The sequence below is a fragment of the Scyliorhinus canicula genome, chromosome 15 (assembly GCF_902713615.1).
Source record: "Scyliorhinus canicula chromosome 15, sScyCan1.1, whole genome shotgun sequence".
In the NCBI taxonomy this organism is placed as follows: Eukaryota; Metazoa; Chordata; class Chondrichthyes; order Carcharhiniformes; family Scyliorhinidae; genus Scyliorhinus; species Scyliorhinus canicula.
In genome coordinates, this window is record NC_052160.1 from 130,671,834 (window position 1) to 130,696,674 (window position 24,841).

Sequence of the window (24,841 nt, forward strand, 5' to 3'; positions counted from 1 at the left end):
AACAGAGTCTGCTGTGGTATTGTTCTGAGCAATTTGTGCATTATTGGGGAATTTGGGTTTTCAAACATCGTCAAAAACTGGGTAGAAAAAATTAACCTACGTTCCCTTCATTTTAAAAGTTTGAATAAATGTAACATGGTGTTTAGTTGCGTCGCAAGAATTTGAGTGAAAGAACGTAAGAACCTGCGTTTATATTGCATCTTTCATGACACCAGGATATCCCTAAGTGCTTTACAGTCAATGAAGTACTTTTCAATTGAAGTCACTCTTGAAAAACAGAAAATGTGGTAGCCAATCTGTGCACCACATGATCCCACAAACAGCAACATCCCAATGACCATATAATCTGTCCTGGTGCAAATTGGTGGAGGATATTGGCTAGGTTGGCAGGGAAGACGGCCCCTGATTTTCACAGTGGCGCCTTGAGGTCTTTATATATCCACCTGAGAGAGCATACGCAGCCTTAGTTTAATGTCTCAGCTGAGCAGCACCTCTGACAGTGCATGCTTGCTCTTGCTTTTAAACCAGGCATAAATTGTGTGCAGGCTTAGTTGTGCTCTTCCCCTCCATCTTTCTTGACCTCGCAGGTCCAAGCACAGTTTGATTACTTTGACACAGCTCTGGTGTACTTATGCTGTACCTCGTGTTGATGGCCCTGTTTTCCTGTTGCTTACAGGTTCTCATTCTGGCACCTACCAGGGAAATTGCTGTACAGATCCATTCTGTCATTACAGCAATTGGCATTAAAATGGAGGCCCTAGAATGCCATGTCTTCATCGGAGGGACCCCATTGAACCTGGACAAAATGCGGCTGAGAAAATGCCATGTAGCAGTTGGATCTCCAGGTGAGTGGATCCTGGAACAAAGCAGCAGCTTGTGTTTATGCAGTGTTTTTAAAGTAGTAAGTTTTAAGTAATTTCTTAAAGGAGGAAAGAAATAAAACGATTGAGTAAGGGATTTGCAGACTTTATGATCTTGGCAGCTGAAAGCATGACTGCCAATGGTGGAACGATTAAATATCGGCGATTCTGAAGAAGCCAGCATTAGAGAAGCGCAGATATCGTGGAGGGGCTCAGAGATACGGAGAGATGAGACCATATAGTGACTTGAAAACACCAATGTGTTAAGACCACAGCAGGGAACAAGCCAGATCCCAGGGGGGAACCTGTCTTCCTGATCATAAACATTTTTACTGTATTTTGAAATGAGGAAGAAACGCGACTGACCCAAAAGCATAGAATTCCAGTAATGCCGTATAATGTTTTTATATAGGAAGAAACATTTGCTCACAAATAATCATAGAATTTACAGTGCAGAAGGAGGCCATTTGGCTCATCGAGTCTGCACCAGCCCTTGGAAAGAGTACCCTACATGTCCACCCTATCCCCGTAACCCAGTAACCCCACCCAACCCAACCTTTTTGGACACAAAGGCAATTTAGCATGGCCAATACACTTAACCTGCACATTTTTGGACTGTGGGAGGAAACTGGAGCACCCGGAGGAAACCCACGCAGACACGGGGAGAAAGTGCAAACTCCGCACAGACAGTGACCCAAGCCGGGATTCGAGCTTGGGACCCTGGAGCTGTGAAGCAACAGTGCTAACCACTGTGCGACCGTGCCCCCCATTTAATCTTTAAATAAGATTTAAAGATTAAAGTTACAAAGTTGAAACAGTCTTTCAGACCCCCTCTCAAACAAACCCACACAAGTGAACTGCCTTCTTGACAACAACTCCCTTGTAGATTTCAATTCTAAAAATCCAGTGATATTACCCAAAGCAAAAAAAGCATTGTCCCTTTAATAAAGGCATGCCACACAACTCCTCAAAGGCTTCCACACAGGTGTGGAATTCCAAAATGAATGTTTAGAAACAAAGGCTTACTGAAAAGAAAGACTTTTCTGGACGGCTGCTTCAAATTCAGAACTTTCACACACTTTCACACACTTTCAGAGTCCTAGTCTCCAGGATATCTCCCCCACACAGCCCCACAACTCACTAAACATCTTAAATATCTTTTTTTGCAACCTCTTTGAACTCAACTTCTCCAATATATAAAGTCTTTCATGTTTTCCTTTTTTGTCTCTGCTTTCAGGTCAATAAAATTTAGTACGCCTTCTCTTGTCTATATCCAAAACCATTTACGTTGTAAACGTTCCTTGTCACTTCTGATCTCCGTATTGAAATTCAACAGCTGAATAGCCAAGTCCCTATTTATCTTGTAATGCAAATTTTAGATCCAACCTATTTACTTGTAATCCAACCTCACCATAACCTCTAATTACAAAAGCATGAACCTAACACCATTGCCCTTTTATCTCAGTTCTCACAGACAAGCTGTCTCAAATAACCTTCTCCAGTTTAAATAATCATAGACGCCCCTCCTGCAACACACACACACAGCTTTATCTACAAAATACTATCATACTTGTATAAAAAAATAGAGTACCCAATTATTTTTTCCAATTAAGGGGCAATTTGGCGTCGTCAATCCACCTACCCTGCACATCTTTGGGCTGTGGTGGCGAAACCCGTGCAAACACGGGGTGAATGAGCAAACTCCACACGTACAGTGACGCAGAGCCGGGATCAAATGGCGATGTGAGACTGCAGTGCTAATCACTGTGCTACCGTGCTGCCCTTACAAAATACTGCCATAATCCCAAATATATAAAAAAAAACATCCGTCATCACACGTGTAATTTAAAATTTATAAAAGATAGATTGTATTTTATAATGCTCTTGTCTGTTTCTGGGAGGCTGAGAAATTTGAAGTACGCAGTATTTGGAGAAAAATACAAGTTTGAAACTTTAAAAAAACAAACTCGCCTGATGTTCAACAGGGCAGTACTGTTCAACGGGGCAATGCACTGGCTGGTATGTGTACTGAGACTTGTAGGCCATCTTCTACTCTGTGTTAAGGTAATACAATCAAATACAGGACTTTTCATGACTTTGTGAGGTGCTAAAATGCTTTACAGTCAAAGAAGCATTTTTGAAGTTCAGCCACTTTTATCAGGTAAACCACAGAAAGGTTAAACAGAACATGCTGGAGGGATAAATATTGACTAGGACGGCAGAGCACTCTCCTGTTGCTGTTTGGAGTAGTGTAATGGGATTTCAATAAGGCATTTGACATGGTCCCATATGGCGTACTGGTCAGGAAAGTGAGATCTCATGGGATCGAGGGAAAGGTGGCAGGTTGGATCCAAAATTGGCTCGGTGACAAAAACATCCATCAACCATTACCGTTTGTTTCCTGCGAGTGGAAAGCAGTTTCCATTGGTGTTCCACAGGGGTCCTTGCTGTTTGTTGTATTTATTAATGATTTAGGAAAATTTGCAGACGATGCAAAAATTGGCAATGTAGTTGATAGTGAAGAGGATAGCTGTTGACTCCAGAATGATATCAGTGATTTGGTTAAATGGGCAGAGAAGTGGCAAATGGAATTCAATCCAGAAAAATGAAAGGTGATCCACTTGGGGAGGGCAAACAAAGCAAGGGAACACCCGAGGGAAAATATTGAGAGGGGCTGAGGAAGTGAGAGAGCTTGGAGAGCATATCTACAGGTTCTTGCAGGTTGCAGGACAGGTGGACAAGATGGTCAAGAAAGCTTATTGGGCGAGGCCTTGAATCAGGGATTCTGTATAAAATGCTGTTTAGGCCACAGCTGCGGTTTGTGTACAGTTCTGATAACCACATTACAGGAAGGACCTGTTGCCAGGGCTTGAAAATTGCAGCATTGAGGGGAGTTTGGATAGGCTAGGGTAGTTTTCCTGCGATCAGAGGTTCTGAGGACAACCTAAGGAGTTACTTGTTTTATTCATTCGCGGGGTGTGGGTGCTGTTGACTGGCCACCGTTTATCGTCCATCCCTAATTGCCCTTGACCTGAGAGCTATTTCAGAGGGCATTTAACAGACAACCACATTGCTGTGATTCTAGAGCCACATGTAGGCCAGACAAGGCAAGAATGGCAGATTCCTTTCTCTCTAAGGAACATTAGTGAACCAGATGGGATTTTACGACAACCAGCAATGGTTTCATGGTCATCGTTAAACTTTTAATTCCAGATTTTTATCAAATTCAAATTTCACCATCTGCCGTGGTGGGATTCTAGTGACAATACCACTATGTCACCACCTCCCCTTCACCTCATTGAGGTGTACGAAATTGAGGGGCCTAGGCAGGGTAGACAGAAAACACTTGTTCCCCCCCCCCCCCAGCAGAGGTGTTAATTAACAGGGGTCATAGATTTAAGATGATTGGTAGAAGGATTACAAGCGACATGAGGAAAAGTGTTTTTAACCAGAGGTGGTGGGCATCTGGAATTCACTGCCTAAGTTGTTTGAGGCTGAAACACTCAACTCATTTAAAAGGTTCCTGGGTCTACATCTGCAACCAGCAAGGCTACCGAACCAGGTGCTGAAAAGTGGAATTAAAATACGCGGCTAGTGTTTTTTTTATCTCTTTATTTTGGCTGGCACCAACAGCTGAATGGCCTCTTTCTGCATTGTAGCTTTTCAATGGTTTCGTTCTACGGGATGTTTTATATTCACTTGCGAGCAAATACGGAGCTTCAATTTAACTTCTCATGCGAAAGATGGCACCCCCAAAGTGTTGCACTCCCTTGGTACTGCATTGGAACTGGCCTGGCCTACATGTGGTTCCAGATCCACCGCAATGTGGTTGTCTGTTAAAGGCCCTCTAAAATCGCTCTCCATTCAAGGGCAATTAGGGATGGACGATAAATGGTGGCCAGTCAACAGCAGCCAGATCCCATGAATGAATAAAAAATAGTAACTCCTTAGATTGTCTACGTTATGTCCTCGAGACTCTATAATGGGACTTGACTCACAACCTTCTGACTAATTATACTATAGTAGCTGTGTGTTATTTGTAAAGACTCAATCTGCACAAATTGTAAGTTGTAGTGCTCGTGGGAATAGGAACAGGGATGGGCCATTTGGACCTCAAACCGGTTATGCCGTTCAGTGAGATCGTGGCTGATCTGTGCCTCTACTCCCATTTAACAACCCCCTCGATTCTTGCTGAGTATTAAGGGACGTGGAACGATCAATTGTCTTTAATGTGATTCATTGAGTGATCATCTGCATGATGTGGAAGTGCTTTGAAAGAACGTATTGCCTCAATGTGCATGTCGCAGCTAAGAGTGATGACGCTCTTACTTGAGTGAATTGCTTCCCTCCATCCAGGTCGCATTAAGCAGCTGATTGAGATTGGCTTTCTCCCAACGGCCAGCATAAGACTGTTTGTACTGGACGAAGCAGATAAGTTGCTGGAGGAGGGGAGCTTCCAGGAGCAGATCAAGTGAGTGAACATTTCCAAATCAACAATTTATGTGACACATGACAAGTTTAAACAGTGGGAATCTAGCCTTTAGAAATTGAACTACCACATTGCCATCTTTTGTTACTACACCCAAAGCAAGTGTTTTGCTACTGGGAAACATACTCAAATGAAACAGGACAGTTTAACTCTTTCAAGTTCTGGCATTTCTTTTTGATCTTGTATGTTTATCAACTGCAAAAGAATTAAATGAATTTCCAAACACATTTATGACCGCCCACTGTCACCGGGAAGGGGAGAAAGTAACTCTAAAGAAAGGAATATACGAATTAGGAGCTGGCCCCACTTGGCCCCTCGCCTGCTCTGTCATTCAATAACATTGTTGCTGACCTGACCCTAACCTCAACTCCACAATCCTGCCTACCTCCGATAGCTTTTCAACCCCTCGTTAATCAAGAATCTATCTCGCACTGCCTTAAAAATATGCAAAGACTCTGCTTCCGCTGCCTTTTGAGGAAGAGAGTTCCAGAAAACATTCTCCTCATCTCTGTCTTAAATGAGCGACCCCTCGCTTTGAAGCAGTGACCCTATTTCCAGATTTTCCCACAAGGGGAAACAGCCTCTCCACATCCATCTTGTCAATGCTCCTTAGGATCTTACGTTTTCCACTAAGTCACCTGTTGCTCTTCTAAACTCCAGTGGATACAAGCCGAACTTGTCCAACCTTTCCTCGTAAGACAACCTGCCCGTTCCTGGTCCTGGCCTAGTAAAAGTTAACTGAACAGCTTCCAGCAAATTTATATCTCTCATTAAATAAGGGGACCAATGCTGTGGACAATATTCCAGATGTGGTCTCACCAACCTGCCCTCATTTATTTCTTGAGTCCTGATTCAAGATTGTTCCCACTTCTGAGGCTCTGCCATTCCACTGGAAGGCATTTAGTGGTATTACAGCCAGCATTGTTGTTTTGCCTTGACTAAATTTCACATAGGTTGCATTTCCCAAATGAGCATGTAACCACACAGTACATTATTGAGGGTGATGTCACTGTATAGTTTGCAATGACCTGGAATGCACTGCTTGAAAATAAATTGAATAGTAACTTTCAAAAGGAAATTAGACGCAGACTTTAAATAGAAACATTTGCAGGGCCTTAGCGAAAGATTAGGAGAGAGTCGAATTGGATAGCTCTTTCAGAAGGGGGCACAGGCATCTTTTGCTGAACAGTCTCCTGCACTATAAGATTTTATGGGCACTGTCAACTGTCAGAATGCTTAAGTCATCGAATCGCACTACTAAAAAATACACAAGTAGTGTTGTAGTGTGTTTGATATGGTGTCTCCCCACCTAGGGACATAACAGACTTCAACCCAGGCGTCCTCTGTGTGGCTTGCTGAAAGTTAAGACTTGAGGCTGGCCAAGCGAATGTGCGAGAGTTGCTGTGAAAATCTCCTAGTCGCCACACTACGGTGCCTGTTCGGGTGCACTGAGGGAGAATTCAGAATGTACAATTAACCTAACAAGCATGTCTTTCAGAATTTTGAGAGGAAACCGGAGCGCCCGGAGGAAACCCACGCAGACACGGGGAGAACATGCAGACTCCGCACAGACAGTGACCCAAGCCGGGAATCGAACCTGAGCTTGTTGCTATCATCAGCTTCGTCATCTTGGAGCTAAATTAACCTTCCTTGCCCCTCCTTTCGTACACAGACACATGTTTGCACAGGATAGTCACTGCTTGATTAGACAAATATTAAGTGAATGTTTGAGGAAAGCTATTTAATTTTCAGCACAGATCCTTGACAACATGAGGCCACATGCCCAGTGTATATATACTTTAGGTTTTCTGATATAAGGTCAGTGCTGAAGCTGAGATTCCTGAAGGCTTAAAGCCTGATTAAGTAGGTTCTGCATGAAGTGTCACTCAAACGTTCCTCTATGTAGTTTATTAATTGCCAGATGTCTGAACATACACTCTGATGTAGAGCCGATGATTTGTTTGGATGAGAGAAAGACTGGGTTACCTGTTGGGTGGTGCAACACTTGTGCTTTGTCCAGTGGTGATTTCCTGTTTTCTGCTGTGCTGCTGAGTGAAGACCCGATGATTCCATGCATAGATAAAGGAAAACCATGGTTCTCATGCACTAGCTCAGACCTGCCTGTCGGCCACTGTTGGCAGAGTTCTGGAAGAAACCCTCTTATAGAACAGTACAGCACAGAACAGGCCCTTCGGCCCTTGATGTTGTGCCGAGCAATGATCACCCTACTCAAGCCTAACGTATCCACCCTATACCCGTAACCCAACAACCCCCTCCTTAACCTTAGTTTTTAGGACACTACGGGCAATTTAGCATGGCCAATCCACCTAACCCGCACATCTTTGGACTGTGGGAGGAAACCGGAGCACCCGGAGGAAACCCACGCACACACGGGGAGGACGTGCAGACTCCGCACAGACAGTGACCCAGCCGGGAATCGAACCTGGGACCCTGGAGCTGTGAAGCATTTATGCTAACCACCATGCTACCGTGCTGCCCTCTTGTTTGCGATCAACTAAGGAAGGGACGTTGTGGAGGGAGAAAACCAAATAAAGGTCATTTAACCCAACATAGCTTTGGCCCTTCTGCGCCTAGCTCTACTCTCAAATCTATATTCGTCATTTAGCGGAGTACAAAATGGCTGATAACTGCAGAATCTAGAAGATGAACTTTGAATAACTTTATCCCGAGTACTCATGCTTGATATAGTCACTGGCTTACATCACTTCAAAATATTGTTGTAAAATATATTTTAAAATTTACCTTGCTCAGTCAAGTTCGATTGTGTATAATAAATGTTGGTCTCCACAAGTTCAAACAGATTCTTACATTAATCCTTTTGAGAAGTTAGTGTTTGTAGAGCTGCAGGAAAATGCCCTAAGGATTTTGCTTTTCTGTTTCTCTGCAGCTGGATTTATTCCTCGCTGCCGTCAAATAAGCAGATGGTGGCTTTATCTGCCACATACCCCGAATCACTGGCCCATCACTTAACGAGGTACATGAGGGATCCCAGCTTCGTGCGACTGAACCCCACTGATCCAGCACTCATTGGTGAGTCCTCCTCAACTTCCACTGATGAATGCTTTCAAGGGTGCAAATTGCAGTAGAGGCGGCAGATGTAAAGAATTCTCAAAGTTAGAATTGGTGAGGATTTTTTGAACTCGTGCAGTGGACTGTCTGCCACAACATTGGCCTTGGACCTCTGCAACTTGATTCTTTAATCCAGCAGCCACTGATGGTGTGCAAGACTCCTTTCTCCATTTCTAAACACAACCTTTTGAATCATCAGAAACTAAATTCCTGAAATGTAAGTTTGTGTCAGTCAGTAAGGCTGTCTACGCGACTTCAGTGGGAAATAAAACATTGTAAAATTACTCTCTCTGACTTTATTTCAGGCCCGTTGTTGAGCCAGTATAGAAAAAACGTTACTCTGCATCTCACCTGTCCGTTGCCTGACTGTATATTTGCTCAAAGCTGTTCTCAAAGGAATGGCAATTGACCCTTGAGGCCCCCTAGAGTATGTTCCGCCATTCAAATAGATCACAGATCTGTATAATAACTCAATTTATGTGGCTTAGTTTCATTAATTGTCTGAACACAGAGCAGCCCAAAACTATAGAATGGCCCCAAACATTTCCGGTCCTTGTGAGTGTTATCTCATGTGTTTAGTCAAGAGGAGAAATTGGTCATAAGACCCGAACTTGAGCACTTCGTAATTGGAAGGTTGGGGTGACGATTTATTTCCCATATCTGCATTTGTTGGGCACTTGTCCACTTCAAGATATCAACTGACCAGTGACAAACTAGCCTTTTTAAAACTGTATTTGGACTTTATTGCTCCTTGCTTATTGACACACGGATGTGTGTCAATAATGAATGACATTTGGAGTATGGTGAATGTTATTACTTTGGCAGATAGACAAGCCTTTTATCCAGGCAAATATCCACACAGCAGAAATGTTAATCATCATTCCTATATTGTTCCCCTTGCTGTTATTTATTCAGCCAGAACATAAGAGAACTCCCTGCTAAGCTCTGATTAATGGTATGGGCTGACTAGCAATAACTGCAGCAGGTAGGGCAGTTCCTTGCTTTAATGTCTCGCTTCTGACAGTGCAGTTATCGCCTCGGCAATGCACCACAGTGTCAGCCCAATTAGGGTTGAGGGGAGAATGAAATATTCTATTTTTAAAAAATGTAGCCTGCCAGTATTTAGTCTTGGCTGATCTATTGCTGAAGGTTGTCTACTTTTCTCCTGTAGTATAAATTGTTGTGACCGTTTGAAATTTGGCATTCTTGCCTTTGTCCTGATGAGTGCAAGATGAAAAACTTCGGCAACGTGTCTCTTGTCTACTTTCATTGTGGTTGCTGAAGGGTTTCCAGGTAAGGAGCGGGAGAGTCTTCAAGTTGAGGAAGCCCAGCGGAGAGATGGAGGGGGGTGGGGAGAAACTTTTTTTTTTGTTTAGTTCAACAGCTTATTGAAGTAAATAACATTGAAGCTTCATTTGTCGCAGGTCATGGGGTGTAGCAGTTCCCACTCCCCTGACAAAATCTACACTTCTCTTCCTTAATTAAGCTTTAACCTGTTTGCCAATGGTGCCAGCAGCAGCTTTATGTGATGAACCTTTGAAAGGATTCCAGTGGGTCGCCATGGTTCCTGTCAGCTCGTCATTCATCAAATAGCTGTTTACTAGGTGCATGGAGAGGGGGGGGGGGTGAGAAGAGGTTGTACACTAAGCAGACAGAACAGAAGAGCTACCATTGATTTTTAAAAAGTGTGCACAACCCAAGCCTAATTCTTTATCATTCTCTCCTGATCTGTTTAGTGGTTTAAGCACTTTATCCGTTCTTTTGCTTGAAGGATAAATACGGACGAGGATACTGAGGATAAATCCCCTGCTTCTCTTCAAAATATTGCCATGTGGTCTCTCGCATTGACACCCGAGAGAGCCGCTGGGACTGCAGTTTTTTTTTTTTAAATAATTTTTATTGAAAGAGTTTTTCCATACAAACATTTACCCCTACTAATTTTTTTAATTATTTACAACACAATCCCTCTAGGCAAATATCCCTCCCTCGCACCGCCCTCCCTCGCGCGCACCAGTCCTCCCCCCCCCCCCCCCCCCCCCCCAAGCAACAACTTAACAAACAAGGCAGCCTACAGTTTCAGACATGAGCAGCGAGCAGACTTGCCCGCGTTACAGTCGTGCATGTCCCCCCACGACCCTTGCTGCCCCCCCCCCCCCCCGGGTTGCTGCTGCCACGACCCCGAACGTCTATCTCTGATCCAAAAAGTCAAGGAAAGGTTGCCACCGCCTGGAGAATCCCTGTACCGACCCTCTCAGGGCAAATTTGATCCTTTCTAGCTGAATATAGCTAGCCATATCGTTAATCCAAGTTTCAACGCTTGGAGGCCTCGCGTCCTTCCATTGAATTAATATCCTTCGTCGAGCCACTAGGGACGCAAAGGCCAGTATTCCGGCCTCCCTAGCCTCCTGTACCCCCGGTTCTACCCCGACCCCAAAGATCGCAAGCCCCCCATCCTGGTTTGACCCTGGACCCCACCACCTTCGGACACCGTCCTTGCCACCCCCTTCCAGAACCCTTCCAGCACCGGGCATGCCCAGAACATATGCACCATGGTTCGCTGGGCTTCCCAGACATCTGACACACCTGTCCTCACCCCCAAAGAACCGGCTCATCCTTGTCCCCGTCATGTGAGCTCTATGCAGCACCTTAAATTGAATGAGGCTCAGCCTCGCACACGAGGAGGAAGAATTGACCTTCTCCAGTGCATCCGCCCACGTCCCGTCTTCTATCTGCTCTCCCAGCTCCCCTTCCCACTTGGCTTTCAGCTCCTCCCCTGATGCTTCTTCCGCCTCCTGCATTATCTTGTAGATGTCTGATATCTTCCCCCCTCCGACCCAGACTCCGAGAGCACCCTATCACCCGCCCCCTTACTGGGGAGCAGGGGGAACCCCTCCACCTGCCGCCTAGCAAATGCCTTCACTTGTAAATATCTGAACATGTTCCCGGGGGGAGCTCAAACTTCTCCTCCAGCCCTCCCAGGCTCGCAAACCTCCCCTCTATAAACAGGTCCTTCAGCTGCCGTATGCCCACCCTGTACCAGCTCTGAAATCCCCCGTCGATGTTCCCCGGGATGAATCTATGGTTCCCTCTTATTGGCGCCGCCAACAGACCTCCCCTTTCCCCCCTGTGTCGCCTCCACTGCCCCCATATCTTGAGGGTGGCCGCCACCACCGGGCTCGTGGTGTACCTCGTGGGGGGGAGCGGCCATGGTGCCGTTACTAGGGCCCCCATGCTTGTGTTGCCACAGGACGCCCTCTCCATTCGTTTCCAAGCTGCCCCCTCCCCTTCCATCATCCACTTGCGCACCATTGACACATTTGCCGCCCAGTAATACCCCGAGAGATTGGGTAGTGCCAGCCCTCCACTGTCCCTACTCCGCTCCAAAAAGACCCTCCTCACCCTTGGGGTGCCGTGCGCCCACACGTAGCTCATAATGCTACTCGTCACCTTTTTGAAGAAGGCCCTAGGGAGGAAGATGGGCAAGCACTGAAATAAAAACAGGAACCTTGGGAGGACCGTCATTTTGATTGACTGCACCCTCCCCGCCAGCGACAGCGGTACCATGTCCCACCTCTTAAATTCCTCCTCCATCTGTTCCACCAGCCTGGAAAAGTTCAACTTGTGGAGGGTCCCCCAGTTCCTTGCCACCTGCACCCCTAAGTACCTAAAGCTCTTTCCTGCTCGCTTGAAGGGGAGTCTCCCAATACCCTCTCCCTGGTCCCCCGGGTGTATCACAAAAACCTCGCTTTTGCCCAAATTTAGTTTGTACCCCGAAAAGTCCCCAAACTCTGCTAATAGTTCCATTATCTCCGGCATTCCCCCTCTGGGTCTGCCACGTACAGCAGTAGATCATCCGCATACAGCGATACTCGATGTTCCTCCCCTCCCCTAGTCAGTCCTCTCCACCCCCCTGAACCCCTCAGTGCCATCGCCAACGGTTCAATCGCCAGTGCGAAAAGTAGGGGGGATAGGGGACATCCCTGCCTGGTCCCTCGGTGGAGCCCGAAATACTCCGACCTCCTCCCGTTTGTCACTACACTCGCCGTCGGGGCCGAGTAGAGCAACTTCACCCACTTAATAAACCCTTCCCCAAACCCAAACCGTTCCAACGTCTCCCACAGGTACTCCCACTCCACCCTATCGAATGCCTTCTCCGCGTCCAGCTCTACCACTATCTCAGCCTCCCCCCTCCACTTCCGGCATCATAATTACATTCAGCAATCTCCGCACGTTCGCGTTGAGCTGCCGCCCCTTCACGAACCCCGTCTGGTCCTCATGGATTACCCCTGGCACACAATCCTCTATTCTAGCTGCCAGGATCTTTGCCAGCAACTTGGCATCCACGTTCAGAAGCGAGATAGGCCTGGAGGACCCGCACTGCACGGGGTCTTTATCCCGCTTCAATATCAGGGAGATCAGAGCCTGCGACATTGTCGGGGGCAGAACCCCCCCCCTCTCGCGCCTCATTAAAGGCTCGTACCAGTACCGGTCCCACCAAGTCCACATTTTTCTTGTAGAATTCCACCGGGAACCCATCTGGCCCCGGCGCCTTCCCCGCTTGCATCTGACCTATTCCCTTGACTAGCTCCTCTAGCCCTATTGGCGGCCCCAGCCCTTCTACCAGCCCCTCCTGGACCCTTGGGAACCTCAATTTGTTTAGGAAGTCCTCCATTCCCCCTCTCCTCGTCGGCGGCTCAGACCGATACAACTCCTTGTAAAAATCCCTGAAGACCCCATTCACTTCTTGCCCCTTCTGCACTACCTTCCCGCCCCTCTCCTTCACTCCCCCAATCTCCCTAGCCGCATCTCGTTTGCGAAGCTGGTGTGCCAGCATCCTGCTCGCCTTTTCCCCATACTCATAGACCGCGCCCTGTGCCCTTCTCCACTGCGTCTCTGCCTTCCTGGTGGTCAGCAGGTCGAACTTGACCTGCAGGCTGCGCCGTTCTCCCAGCAGCCCCTCCTCTGGTACCTCCGCATATCTCCTATCCACTTCCAAAAGCTCCCCCACCAGCCTCTCCCTCTCCTGCCTCTCCTTTCTTTCTCTGTGTGCCCTTATGGAGATCAGCTCTCCCCTGATCACTGCCTTCAGGGCCTCCCAGACCATCCCCACCTGCACCTCACCCGTGTCATTCAAGTCCAGATAGCTCTCAATGCTCTTCCGGACCCTTTTACACACCTCGTCGTCCGCTAACAGCCCCACATCCAGCCGCCACAGCGGGCGCTGGTCCCGCGCCTCCCCCATTTCCACATCCACCCAATGTGGTGCATGATCAGAGATCGCAATGGCCGAGTACTCAGCTTCCCGTACCCTCGGGATCAGCCCCCTGCTCAACACGAAAAAATCGATTCTGGAGTACACTCTATGGACGTGGGAGAAAAAGGAATACTCCCTCGCCCTCGGCCTACCAAACCTCCATGGGTCTACTCCTCCCATCTGCTCCATGTACCCCCTCAGCACTTCTGCCGCTGCCGGCCTCCTATTGGTCCTTGAGCTCGATCTGTCTAGCCCGGGGTCCAGCACTGTGTTAAAGTCCCCCCCCCCCCCCCCCCCCCCCCCCCCCATGATCAAGCCCCCTGCCTCCAGTCCCGGAATGAGGCCCAATAGGCGCCTCATAAAACCCGCGTCATCCCAGTTCGGGGCATATACGTTGACCATCACCACTTTCTCCCCCTGCAGCTTACCCTTCACCATCACATACCTACCCTCCTTGTCCGCCACCACCTCCTCCGCCACGAACGACACCCTCTTTCCCACCAGAATCGCCACCCCCCGGTTCTTTGCGTCCAATCCAGAGTGGAACACCTGTCCCACCCACCCCCTTCTCAGGCGAACCTGGTCCACTACCTTCAAATGGGTCTCCTGTAACATTGCTACATCAGCCTTCAGTCCCTTCAGGTGTGAGAATACCCTTGATCTCTTGACCGGCCCATTCAGCCCCCTCACGTTCCAAGTGATCAGCCGGGTTGCGGGACGACCCGCCCCCTTCCCCTGCCGATTAGCCATGTCCTGTTCCCTGCTCGCCCCGGGTCGACCCTCCCCTTCTGACCCGCTCCCCATGGCGATGGCCCCCTCCCCCCACCTCTCCAGTCCTCCACTTCCCGTTTCTGGTCTTTCCAGCAGCAACCCGGTGTCCCTCCCTAACCCCCCCCCAGGCTAGGACCCCTCCTAGCCGCGATGTACCCTCCATCGTACTCCCGTAAGTCAGCTGATTTACGCTGACCCGGCTGCTCCTGCCACACTCCGACTCCCCCCGGCTCGGGGGGGGGGGGCCTCCCCCCCCATGCCACTCCTCCCTGGCCCCGCTCCAACGCGGGAAAGGTCGCCATTGCTAGCCACGCCCCGCACTCCTCCCCTCCCCCCTCCTCTGCCCCGCGCGCGGGAAAACAGAGGAAAGCCCGCGCTTTCGCCCTGCCACACCCCACCCCGCCATCTTCAGTTCCACCCCCGTCCCCGTCCATGCCTGTAAAGAACCCCCCCTAGGAGCCCATATCCCCGATCTGCTCTCCCCCCCGTCCCGCCTCCCCAACTTAACATTATAAATAACAGATAGATAACAAATAACAATGTACTTAACAGTCGCCCTCTACCAAACAGTATAAATAACCATAAATAACCATGAATAACCACAATAACAATAACTAAGGGAAGTTGGCAAAGGGGGGAAAAAACATCAGAAGAAAAACCCAAAGCAAGAGTTCAAGATCCAAACAAGGAAAGAAGAAAAAAGGAAACCGTTCCAATAAGAGTTGCCCAGTTCCGACCCAGCCGAAAAAAAAAACCGCTTGTTCAGCTGAAAGTACCCGAGCGGCTACGGCCGCCAAGTATCCCCTGGGTCTAATTCGAGTCCAGTTTCTCTTCCTGTACAAAGGCCCACGCCTCCTCTGGGGACTCAAAATAGTGGTGTTGGTTCCTGTAGGTGACCCACAAGCGCGCTGGCTGCAGCATTCCGAACCTGATCCGTTTTGCATGTAGCACCGCCTTCGTCCGGTTGTACCGGGCCCGCCGCTTAGCCACCTCCGCACTCCAGTCCTGGTAGACCCTCACCGTCGAATTCTCCCACTTGCTGCTCCTTTCCCTCTTGGCCCACTCCAGCACTCTCTCACGATCGCTGAGTCGCTGGAACCGCACCAGCACCGCCCTCGGGGGCTCATTTGCTCTTGGCCTCCTAGCCATGACCCTGTAGGCCTCTTCCAGCTCCAGGGGCGAAGGGACGGCCCCTGCCCCCATCAGGGAGCTCAGCATTTCTGCTACGTATCCCGGGAGGTCTGACCCCTCCAGGCCTTCTGCCAGGCCCAAAATCCTCAGGTTCTTCCGCCTCATTCGGGTATCCAGCTCCTCAAAGCGGCTCTGCCATTTCAGGTGGAGTGCCTCGTGCACCTCTACCTTTCCCACGAGGACCGTGGCCTCCTCCTCCCTCACAGTCATCTCCTGCTGCAGCTCCCGAATCGACGCCTCTTGGGTCGCCTGGGCTCCCATCAGCCTGGTGGTCGTCGCATTCATTGACTCCAAGAGCTCCATTTTCAGCTCCGTAAAGAAGCGCAGGAGAGCGGCCTGCTGCTCCTCCGCCCATTTCCTCCATTCCTCGGGTGCGCCACCGGCCGCCATTTTGGTCTTCTTCCCCCGCTTTTTTTGAGGAGCTGCTGTTGCTTTCTTTACCACCCCACTCCGGGTACCGACCATAAAGTTGGTCTGGTTCTCCTCAGGGAGCCTTCCCCCACCGGGATTTGTCCTTACAGCGCCGTTGGTGCCCTCCAATCGGCCCGAAAACACCTTTGTAGCAGGAGCCGCCAAACGTGCGACTTAGCTGGTCATAGCCGCAACCGGAAGTCCCGGGGACTGCAGTTTTTAACGTCTTATTTAAAGCTGGTCTCTCCATGTGGTGTCTCGTATTGACCCGAGAGCGCCACTGGGACCGCAGTTCTTAACGTCATATCTGAAAGCTGGTCCCTCCGGTGAAGCATTCTATAGGTCCTGCATTAATGAAATGATCGCTTATTGTCACAAGTAGGCTTCAAATGAAGTTACTGTGAAAAGCCCCTAGTCGCCACATTCCGGCGCCTGTTCGGGGAGGCTGGTACGGGAAGTGCCAGCTGAGATTTTTGGGGGGGGGCTCAAAACTCTGGAGTGGGATTTGAACCCACCGCTTCTGAATCGGGCGAGAGTGCTACTCACTGAACCACAGCTGACGTTTGTGTTTAGTTGAAAATTGCCTCAGTGTTAACGTTTTTCTGCACTGTGTCCAACCGAACTGTGGAAGGACGGCATGATGGTTCGCACAGCTGCCTCACAGCGCCAGGGACCAGGGTTCAATTCCAGCCTTGGATGACTGACTGTGTGGAGTTTGCACATTCTCCCCGTGTCTGCGTGGGTTTCCTCCGTGTGCTCCGGAGTTTCCTACCACAGTCCAAAGATGTGCTGCTTAGGTGGGGTTACGGGGCTGGGGCGGAGGAGTGGGCCTAGGTTGGGTGCTCTTTCAAAGGGTGTGCAGACTCGATGGGTCGAATGGCCTTCTTCATTGTAGGTATTCTATGATAGCATCCCCGCTTCAGGTAGGGTTGATGATTCTGCCTGTCTAAACTTCTGCCTGTCTAAACTTCGGCTGGACAGACTAGTTGAAACTTATTGACACTGGTACTATTGCTTTCAGTGAATCTGCACAGAGCGGTTTGAGCATGTTTAAACCTATTGACACACTTTTTTTTGTGACCGTTTTTGCTAAAATACTGGCGTCTTCTATTTTTAAACGCATATTTCTATCTCACAGGACTGAAGCAGTTCTACAAGGTTGTAAATTCCTACCCGCTTCCACACAAGATCTTTGAAGAGAAGATGCAACATTTACTGGAGTTGTTCAGCAAGATCCCCTTCAACCAAGCCCTGGTCTTCTCTAATCTTCACAGCAGGTATGGCGGAGAAATTCTGTATTCCTCTGAGAGTGGCATTATTGGAGAATTATAGATTTGTAGAATGATACCGCATTGGATGAAGTCATTCACCGTATTGTGCCTGGTTACTGCAACTGGAAACTTTTTCTTATTTACTCAGTCAAACACTTCATGATCTTGTACACATCTGTTAAATCTCCCCTTGACCTTCTCTCAGGAGAACAACCTAGCTTCTTTAGTTCCTCCATGCTGACACAGCCTGGTTGGTATATCTAGTGCTTGATCTCCCTGGCCCCAGTAAAGCAGAGTACTGAGTAGAAGTGTATTTAGTTGCTGAAACAGTTTTACATCAGGCGGCCTTTTCAAAATAGTAATTATGCAAGAAACTGACTGAATACGAATTTCCAACCAAGCTGTCAGCAGTGGCTTGTTTGAATAATCGTGGTCATAAGTAATGGAGTTTCTTTTGTGTGATGGTTTCTGGCCTTGCTTTCAGGGAGAGTGATGCACACCCAGTAATCAGAGCAGAAATATGCTTGACCTAGGACCCTCCTCGGCCTCTCTGGCCCGTTTTTGTCAGAGATTTTACCAACAGTGCTCTCTACGAATCTCCGTTTTTATTTCCTCCTCTTAAAGCACCTCTGTGTATCAACAGTATGGGGAGAAGAGATCATATCATGACTGAAAGTCAGATCCAGTGTAAACGGATCAATCTTGTGGCCTTTCTTCCACAGTCTCTACCCTGAAAGATACTGAAGTGTTCTAATTTATCAAGAAACCTTTTGCTTTATTTCAGAAATATTTAAATAAAACTTGTAGAAATGTCACTCAGTAAATTTTGTGCCTTTCGTGTTGTAATAGGGCCCAGCGTCTAGCAGACATTCTCACCTCAAAAGGACTTCCTGCAGTCTGCATTTCAGGTGAGTGATGTTCTATGTTTCTGATTTATAACTGCACGGCTGTTCCAGACATTGCATGTTTTGCCCTGGAGTTTCTGCTGTTATGTTGTTTTTTTTTGTCTTTCACCCGAAATCATCGTAACTGGTGCACAAGATCACAATTTTTAGTGCAAATAGAGCCTCCATAATCTTTTACACCAGATTAAAAAACATTGCGCTCAAAGTCATCCCCACCCACACATCTGGCCACTCCTCCAGCATGAATTAATCACCATTGAGAGTTCTGCTAATTTTGCCTGTCTGAAGGAGGTACCAAAATTGATGCTGGCTCTTTGGGCATAAAGACAAACATAGATATAATTTTAATTTCCTAAGAAACTGACTACTGTATTCAAGACATGAAAAAATGACAGGAAAGCTCCATTCTCAAATCTGGCACAAGAATGCTGATTGCACTCAACGAAGCAACCCTGTCCTCCTTTCCCAATATTGCAAACGGAAATATATTGATAAATGCGATTCATTAATCCAGAGACAGTTTTTAAGTGATATTTACAGCCTGCAAATTGTTGCTGTTGCTCCATTCAGTTCTGTTTTTTCCTTTTTTAGGCAGCATGAACCAGAACCAGCGACTTGAAGCCATGTCTAAACTAAAACAGTTCAAATGCCGTGTCCTCATTTCCACTGACCTGGTGAGTTTTCTTGGTCACTCTTGAGCGAGGCTCACAATAATAATAATCTTCATTAGTGTCAACAGTAGGCTTACATTAATACTGCAATGAAGTGACTGTGAAAATCTCCTAGTCATCACATTCCGGCGCCTTTTCCAGTACACGGAGTATTCCGAATTCTCAGCTGGTACAGGAATTGAACCCGCGCTGCTGGCCTTGTTCTGCATCATAAACCAGCTGTCTAGCCCACTGAGTTAAACCAGCCCCCATAAGATGGGAGGTCTTTACACCAAGGTGGGGGGGGGGGGGGGGGGGGGGGGGGGTCCAAGAGCACCCTGAAAGTCAGTGTGTTCTTAACGGAGCGGGTGATCTTCACCAGAGATGCAATTTGCAGGTCTGTCTGCTGTACTGCATTTTAAAAAATAAATTTAGAGTACCCAATTAATTTTTTTCCAATTAAGGAGCATTTTAGCGTGGCTAATCCACCTACCCTGCACATCTTTGGGTTGTGGGGGCGAAACCCATGCAAACACTGGGAGAATGTGCAAACTCCACATGGACAGTGACCCAGAGCTAGGATCAAACCTGGGACGTCGGTGCCATGAGGCTGCAGGGCTAACCCACTGCGCCACCGTACTGCCCGCTATACTGCATTCTTTAAATCCCTCAGTAGCTTTTTGCACATTTAGGAGAGGTTATTTTAACGGTGGGTACGTGGAGTTTGGCCCTCTGAGCTTGAGGAAGTGAATTGTGCTCCTATGGGGATAGTGTTGGCTTCACATTAGGCAAAGGGAAACTATTATGTGCCTTCCATACTAGTTTAGATGGCAGTCTCCAGTTCATTGGTCATAACAGTCTAATCACAGATTTAACCAGTTTAACCACTTTGCCTTTACTGATGTTAGTTCTGAATTAGCTTTCCACTTGGTTCCTGTTTTCTTGCGTTTTTAATTGCAAATCCTGATGTTTGCTCCTTCAGGTCTTTATCTCGAATTAATTTGTACATAAACTGTACAGCGTATTTGACTGATCTGACTACCCTTGCTGGATAGAATAGATAGTGTTTACGGTACTCCCAGACATCCTCTAGTGGTATCTGCTGGTTATTGAAGTGTTTGTGACACTGAGGTAAAATGTTCTGTGCAGCTTCTGATATCTCACTGGAACTTTGGCAACAACAACCTTGGGTTTGTGGGTCCTGAGGAAATGTTATTGGATTTTTAAGAACCGTTGGATCTGAACAAGCCTGACCCCTTTTAATAGATAAGTCTCACCTCCCCATTTCCAGTTATGATTTTTGTCTTGAGAGTTGTAGCAGAAGCTAATTAGCTAGCTTGGCTGAATTGTTGGCACCCTATAGTACAGCAATTCTGGCTTCAAGCCCCACTCCAATTGATCACGGGTAACTTCAATTGATTGTATTACTGGAGTAGCATAGGAAACAAAAAACATTTATACCTGATCCACTGAGTGTTAAAGATCCAATGGCACTGTATAAAGAACTGGATCCTCTCTTGGTGCCCTGGCTAACATTTGCTCTCAGCACCAGCCGAAACATAAAAAGCTGGCTACAGCACTTACCCATAACTACGGCAATAGCAGAATATAATTTATTGAATGTGAAGCGTCTCAGGAAGTTTGAGGTGTGATGAGGTCTTTTATAAATGCAAATTGTCTCTCTCTAATTCTATGAAGCAACCTTGGCTGAAAACTTATTCTCTGAATTCACATAGCACCTACAGCACAGAAACCGGCTATTCGGCCCAACTGATCCTTTTTGGTGTTTATGCTCCACTGCAACCTCCCAGCCCCAGCACTTTTACTCTCATGTACTTATCTAATTTCTCCTTCAATGTATCAACATTATTAATTTCAACCACCCCTTGTGGTGAAAGTTCCACATTCTCGCTACTCTGGGTTAAAAAAAAAAGAAATTCTCCTGAATTTCTTCTTGGATTTATTGCTAACTATCTTATTCACAGCACCTATTTCTGAACTGACTGTTCAAACCCATAATTGGAAACATATCTTTACATCTATCCTATGCAGCCCTTTCATAATTTTGAATCGTTTTGCCACTCTTGCACTGTTATCATTTAGAATTGAAAAAAAAACTCCATGTTTATTCCTAATTGAGGTTTTAACTTATTAGTCCTTCCATTTGAATTGGCTCCATCATTTTGAACACTCCTATTGAATACGGGGGTCTTTACACTGCCTTTTGTGGGCGACTATGGTGTAGTGCAAATGCTCTGGGGAAATAGGTTCAAATCCCACTGGTGAAATTTCAACTCATTTAATAAATCTGGAATTTAAAAGAAAAAGCTAGTCTCAGCAACGGTGACCATGACACTGTCGTTGATTGTTGTGCAAGTGGTCAGGACGGTGATGAACAGGCCTGCATTGTCGTCATCTTCCTCCCTCCCTTGCAATTCTGCAGAAGTATTCCATAAAAATGGACACTGCTACACCAGGCTGTGGCTGTGGGATTGCATTATGTGCATGGATTTATTATGGTGTAAAGGTGTTTGTTACTTATACAGCAGTGGGTGTTCTTTCTTTCAGACTTCCAGAGGAATTGATGCAGAGAAAGTGAACCTGGTTGTTAACCTTGATGTGCCCCAAGACTGGGAGACATACATGCATCGAATTGGAAGAGCTGGCCGCTTTGGTATGAATTACATGGAATTTACAGCCCTCAATGGGCCATTTGGCTCAACTAGTCGTGGTTGTGCTCCAGACGAGGCCCTTCCCTGATTTACTTAATTTCTCTATCCGCATGTCCTTTTATTCCTTTCATCCTCACGCACCGAAGATGTGCTGTGACATTCTGAAATTGCATTAATGAGTATTTATGAAAATGGTACAGTAAATGTTTCACATGATCTTTATATGAAAGATTAAACTCCTGAAATGTACCTTCAGATCCTTTTACTTTTTAAAGAAATTCCTATCACCGATACTGGGAATTAACAGAAAGAACATTCGGATAAACTACTTGAGGGTCTTGCATGCTCTTACTGGTATCTCTGGTTTATGATTGAGAACTACTAGTTTCGAGGAATCTTGAGAGTAGGCAAATTTTTGTTGCAATGATACCTGGTCTGTTTAAACACCATGAATGGGCACAGTGGAAGATGGGTTGAATACTTCCCTATAAAAACAGTAATCCAGTTTAAGACTGTGAATGAATATTCTTGAACTGAATATGAAGTCTGAGATTATGGGGTTGTCTACACATGAATATTGGATTCTTGCTGTAAATGTATGCAGACAGTAACTTTCCTGATGGCTTCTGGTCTGTGAATAATGACTTTGCCATCTTATGTCTATAGTGTTACTGGGGTTTGGGTTCCAGTCCAACTGTCAAGATTTGAGCACACAGTCAAGGCTGACACTGGAGGGCAATACTGAGGGTGTGTTCAATTGTCTTTCGGATAAGATATTAAACTGAGGTCCCGTTTTCCTGTTCTAAGTGGAAGTAGCGTATCCTCTGGCACTGTTCAAAATACAGCAAAGGAGTTCTCCTGGTGTCCTGGCCAGCAATGATCCTGCAGATAAAAATCACCAGAACCAGAAAAACTGATTGTTTTATCTCCCTATCGTTTGCGGGGCCTTGTACACGGTTAGCTGTCACGTTAAGCTACATCACTGACCACACTTCAGAAATGATTTATAAAGTACAAAGTGTTTCAGGATGTTAGAAATGCTATATATGCATTTGCTGCTTGCCTGTCGCGGCTCAACTGCAAAGCTGTCTTCCGAGATTATGGACTGCAGGCTTCATTGAGCTTGGTTGATAGTCTTCTGCAGTCAAGTAACCTTACACTCCTGGTTCATGAAAGAAGGAAGAGCCTCTTAATGCAGGAGAGCAGTTAGTGGAATCATGCACTAATAGCTAGTGTCCTTAGAAAAGCTGCTGAGAAAAACAATATGGGAATATTTGCAATTTTGTTAGGATTGCATTGATTAGCCGTTTGGAACTTGAGAGGTGGAAAAAAACTTGCATCTTCATTTTCCTTTGATATTTATTCAGGCACTCAAGGCTTGGCTGTAACGTATTGTTGCCGTGGTGAAGAAGAGAATGAGTTGGGGCTAATAGCCCAGCGTTGCAATCTTCAGCTCCTGAGTTTACCTGGTAGGTGGTGATAGTGAATTCAATTGAATGTGCAATCCGCCAAGTTATTTCTAACTAGCACTAAGTTACAACTAGACACTGTAACCACTGCAAAACCTTTTTTAAGAATAAATTATTGACCGTATTTTATTTGTATCCCTTTCAATATCTCATTGCCTAATTATCACGTACCGGCTGATCAGTTTTAGTTTGTTGAGGGAACTGTTTGTTGGAAAATGTTCAAATATTTCAGGCTGACAAGTATCCAGCGTAAAGTAACTGTATCCCACCATCCCACCTCCTCGCCGTGCAGTTCCCAATAAGAGACTTCAGGAATGTAAGTCTGAGGGGAATATCTAGACTCTCTAAGTCTTTGCTGACAATTCTTTAAATTGTTTTCTTTGAATAGATCCAATTCCACCAGGATTACTGGAAGAGCCCATTGATTGGGATGTCGAAATCATCAAGGTGCAAGAGTCCACAAATTCATCCCTTGCGGAAACTTCACCACCCACAGAAGTTGAACATTCAGTCACTGTGAAGCAGCAGAATGCAGACCCAGAACCACTGACGCTGCTTCCCGTCGAACCTACCGGAAAGCGTTTCACGAGCAGGAAAGTTCAGAAAGCGAGGAAGGCACCGGCAGAAAAAGAGCCCCAGGAAGCCCTTGGGGTTGACGTTGGAAGGGCACCCGAGGTCAGTATCTGCCACATACCCGACAATGACATCAAAATGAAAGTTCAGTCAAATCTCCGAGACCCTACATCCTATGATGGGTACCAGGCATCGAGTGAACAGGCACTCATCACACCTCAAAGTAGGAAGGCTCTGCAAGAATCTCTTCCAAAAATCCCAGCCTTGACACTCTTTAAGAAAAGATCAAAACGTGGAAAGAGATCATTGAATTTTGTGGAAATTGTAGAAGATTACGAGAGCTTCCTTGCTGAACGGAACAATAAGCCAGTGGAAGTAGTCCGACGGTGGACGGGTTTCGCTGGGACCTTGAAGGAGAAATCGCTGAATGAAGACGAAGATTCAGAAAGCCGAGAGCTGATGTCCCGAGAGCAGAACAGTAGCCTGTTTTTAAGTAATAGGGACATGATGTGTTTGTATACTTCCCAAAAACGGGCAAATCCAGCTGTGTTGGATGGCCAAGACTCCAGTGATTCCAGCTCCAGTGCTAGCTCTTCAACACGAAGCAGGACCAGCAGCAGAGAATCATCTACAGAAGCTGAAGTGCCAATGATCGCACGTGTCCATGACGAAGGCCTGTGGAGGAAAGGCACGAGCCCTGTGCCGGAGGATTATAACAACCAGAGTGGGAGAAGCCTTCCTGCCTTCCAACCCCATTCAGGCTTCAAAGGCCGTGCATCTCCTGATCATTCCTCCTATTCACATTCCAAAAGGCCGCTTGAGAAAGATCCAGGATTAGGCTTTAAAAGCACCTCGCTTAAAGGCTCACTTCCTCAGGGCAGCAGGAAAAGATCCAAGGGCGATCCCACGTCTGGATCAGCTGAAACGACCAAAGCTCCCAGTGACCAGGCGGCAGGCAGTATGGAAGGCAAGCGTGAATTGCCCGCTGAACCTGAATGTTCTGGTGATTACTGGAAGGCTTACTATCGTGCCTGGCGCAGTTACTATGCTACCATTGGGTATCCTTACTATGGAAGTTCAAAGAGAAATTCTAATTGGCTAAATGCTTACCAGATGAACTCAGTGTACCTGCAGGAACTGCTCAAACCATGAATGATTAGCTTTTTAATGGTAATTTACGTAGAACATTTTTGTACTACAACTGAGCTAACATAATAAAGATTTGACCCTTGTGA

The 24,841-nt window shown here is 46.8% G+C and overlaps 1 protein-coding gene across 1 annotated transcript; it reads left to right on the plus strand.

Moving 5' to 3' along the window:
• Window positions 1-649: 649 nt before the first annotated feature.
• Window positions 650-24,841, plus strand: ddx20 (DEAD (Asp-Glu-Ala-Asp) box polypeptide 20). Its single transcript, XM_038819611.1, has 9 exons — window positions 650-845; window positions 5,217-5,331; window positions 8,258-8,400; window positions 17,205-17,343; window positions 18,187-18,245; window positions 18,834-18,916; window positions 21,461-21,566; window positions 22,932-23,033; window positions 23,422-24,841. The coding sequence occupies exons 1-9, from the start codon at window positions 650-652 to the stop codon at window positions 24,756-24,758; spliced, it is 2,280 nt and encodes a 759-aa protein (XP_038675539.1). The 3' UTR covers window positions 24,759-24,841.